Source organism: Octopus bimaculoides, chromosome 1 (assembly GCF_001194135.2).
Source record: "Octopus bimaculoides isolate UCB-OBI-ISO-001 chromosome 1, ASM119413v2, whole genome shotgun sequence".
Taxonomy (NCBI): Eukaryota; Metazoa; Mollusca; class Cephalopoda; order Octopoda; family Octopodidae; genus Octopus; species Octopus bimaculoides.
In genome coordinates, this window is record NC_068981.1 from 1,103,724 (window position 1) to 1,107,034 (window position 3,311).

Consider the following 3,311-nt stretch of genomic DNA (forward strand, 5'->3'; position numbering starts at 1 on the left):
GGACCACAGAAATCAACCGTTTTTTTTCATTCTCTCTCTGTTTATTTTCTCTTATTCCTTTCTGTTAGAGAGCGTAGGCTCGAAACGTAAAAGACTTTTCCATTTTCCCGAGCGTCAAACGAATACACTTGATTGTTGTTCTTACATCTGTCTTCGTCTTTGTAAAGCCACGCAGCTTTTGTCAACAGTAAGTTTTTACATTTATATATGTGTGTGTATGTGGTGTGTGTGTGTGTGTGTGTGTGTGTGTGTGTTTACGTGTGTATCTTTGTGTCTGTTTTTGTGCCCCACCCCGCCCAACGCTTGACGACCGATGTTGGCGTATTTACCTCTCCATAACCTAGCGGTTCAGCTGAAGAGACCGATAGAATAAGTATCGGACTTACACAGAATAAGTCCAGGGGTTGATTTCTTTGACTAAAAGGCAGTGCTCCAGCATGGCCGTAGTCAAATGAAACGAGTAAAAGAATATGTATGTATGTATATATGAGATCCTATATGTATATATATTAGATAATAGAACGAATGGTTTATACCTGGTAGTATACTGGTAAAGCATGGACGAAACAATTGTAGTGGTTAATAAAAATCTCGAATCCTCCATCTTCCGTCTTTCCTTTACCACACACACACACACACACACACACACACACACACACAGTTCTCTGCCAGGTAAGCTGGCTGGTTAACCGAAACTTCAAAACCACTCTGAAACGTTTTCTTGTAAAAATATGTACTCCGCTAAGAAGTATTGGCTAAGCCTTTAATTTAATGTTAAATTGTTTCTATAACTTCATATAAAACCAACACGCACGCACAGACAGACAGACACACACACACACACACAGAATTTCCGGGAAATTTTGAAATTCCCCTTTTCGGATTCCTTGTATATATACATACATATGTATATGTCACTTATGAGCTTCCGTACTTGATATCAGGCAACCATATTGCCTCGTTTATATTTCTTTCTTCCATTCATTGTGACAACAAATTACACAAGCAGCACACTTGTCTTCGACTCACTCTCACACCTCAGCCATGGCACATCAGTCTACACCGACCGCATTATTTATCTTGTTTTTAGCGCTGTTATGGCCCGCATGCTTGGCCGAAATGATCAAAGGATCGGTGCCATTAAATTCCGGCGTTTTTGATAAGGTAAGTTTGAAATAAAACCAATTTCTTATGATGGAAGAATTTCTTCTCTGTTTGAATGAACCAAGAATCACACACATTAAACACGACTGGATCTAATTTTCACACAGTTTTTCTTTACATATCTGCTCGGTTTTAGCTTCTTTTAACTGGTTTTCATAATATTTCTAATAGAAACGAGTTTTTTTTTTAATTGAAAATATTTTTTTTTTTTACTCAGTATAAGTTTGAAGATTATTTCAAGAATTTGGGTTTCGTTCTTGGGAATCTCCGTCTTTAATATATAATAATATGTAATCATCATTTTCTTATTCTTTGATTTGATTTCAGTTTTCTTTCGTATCACGGCGATGATATTTGTAAAAAAAACTTTTTCCGTGTTTGAATCATATCAACGACAATTTTGCATTTTGTTCGTCCTGGGACGTAAAAAAAAGGGTGACAAAAAACTAATAACATTTTATAGAAATATTTATTTTCGTGGGTGTGTATGTTTTGTATAACACTAAGCCGAGCTTGACAATTATTACTCGCGCGTATACATACACATGCAAATGTATGTGTATTGTATGCATGTATGTATGTATGTATGCATGAATGTATGCACACACGTGTGTATATATCTTTTTCTTTCCTTACACTTTAGTAAGAAATATGCACACGTGTGTGTATAAATGTGTATATAAATTATATACATCCTTATTGTCACAGTTTTTGTGGAGTAAACGCCCTCTTAAACACACACGCCTTCCACGCTTTTTGACATTTTGGCGATATTTCTTGCATTCTGTTTAATCCCAGTTCAATCCCGATCGGGTAGAACTATAATAAAGACATACCAATCAGGACCATTCCGTTTCTCCACCGACATAATATAACTTGGATTACATTACTCAATGTGTCTGGCGATTCGAGGTTGTTACAGTTGCTATTTCTAGCAACATGAATGGTTTCCTTGGTAAGCGATAGGATCGAGGTTCAAATCCTGCCTGTAGGTTTGTACTCTATAAAGGCTGAAGATTATAAAAAAGAATAAGAACATTGAAAAACGATGTGGTATCTCATTGCATCGTTTTACGTCGTGTGTTCAATTCCCACTCGGGTCGGCTTTGCCTTCCATCCCCTTTGGAATCGATGAATTGAGTACCAATCAGTACCGGTAATCGATTGAATCTAACCATGTCTTCTCCCTCTCTTAGACATTCATGGCTTTGTACCAGTGTAAAAAAAAATACCATTTATTGTACATTAGTAGCAGTTTAAACCTATAAGAATATGTGAAGAATTTTATAACATTAAATTCTTCTCTAAACAGATTTCTTTTATCTGATTCGAATTTACGACTTCATGTCTCTAGGAATGCTGGAGAATATTCCAGAATACGTCTCCCGCCTCTCTCTCTCTTTTCCTTTCTGCCACTCTCTCTCACTGCCTCTTTATATCTCTCTCATCCCCTCTTTCTCTGCCCTCTCTTTACCTTCTCATCTCTCTCTCTGCATTTATCTTTTTCTGCTTCTCTCACCCTCTCTTCGATTCCGTTTTTCTTTGCCTCTCTATCTCCCTCTCTGTGCCTTCCCATCTCTCTCTGCATTTCTTTTTTTCTCCTCTCCTTCTCTGTCTTCTCTTTTTTTTCTTCTATTCCATTCTCTCTCTCGTTTTCACCCTCTCTTTCTTGACTTCACCATCTCGCTCTCCCTCTGACTCTGCCTCTCACTGTCTGTCTGTCTCTCTTCCCTTCCTTTCTTCTCCATTTCTTCCAATACGGAATAGAATAGGGGTTTACTTTCTCAGCCAGCTTGCTAATTATGTCGCTTCTTTCTGCTGAATCAGTTCCATGTACTTCCTTCTTTTTCCCATGGAAGCCCACTCGTTTCTTCTATGGGCCTCGTTTTATCGAAGTGATACAAGTGGAGTGTTTTTGTCCTGATAACACACACAATAGAAGTAGCAGCACGTGTTTATTTATTGATATTATTAATACTATTATCATTGTTGTTGTTAGCATTTAAGACTGCGAACTGGCAGAAACGTTAGCAGGCCGGGCGAAATGCTCAGTGGTATTTCGTCTGCCGCTACGTTCTGAGTTCAAATTTCGCCGAGGTCCACTTTGCCTTTCATCCTTTCGGGGTCGATTAAATAAGTACCAGTTA

The 3,311-nt window shown here is 38.0% G+C and overlaps 1 protein-coding gene across 1 annotated transcript in view; it reads left to right on the forward strand.

The window, feature by feature from the left end:
- Positions 1-963: 963 nt before the first annotated feature.
- LOC106878070 (endoplasmic reticulum resident protein 29) overlaps positions 964-3,311 on the forward strand; it is a 15,476-nt gene continuing 13,128 nt past the window's right edge. The window contains exon 1 of the mRNA XM_014927163.2: positions 964-1,164. Coding sequence (XP_014782649.1) covers positions 1,045-1,164 — 120 coding nt within the window. The 5' untranslated portion in view covers positions 964-1,044. The remainder of the gene's footprint in view (positions 1,165-3,311) is intronic.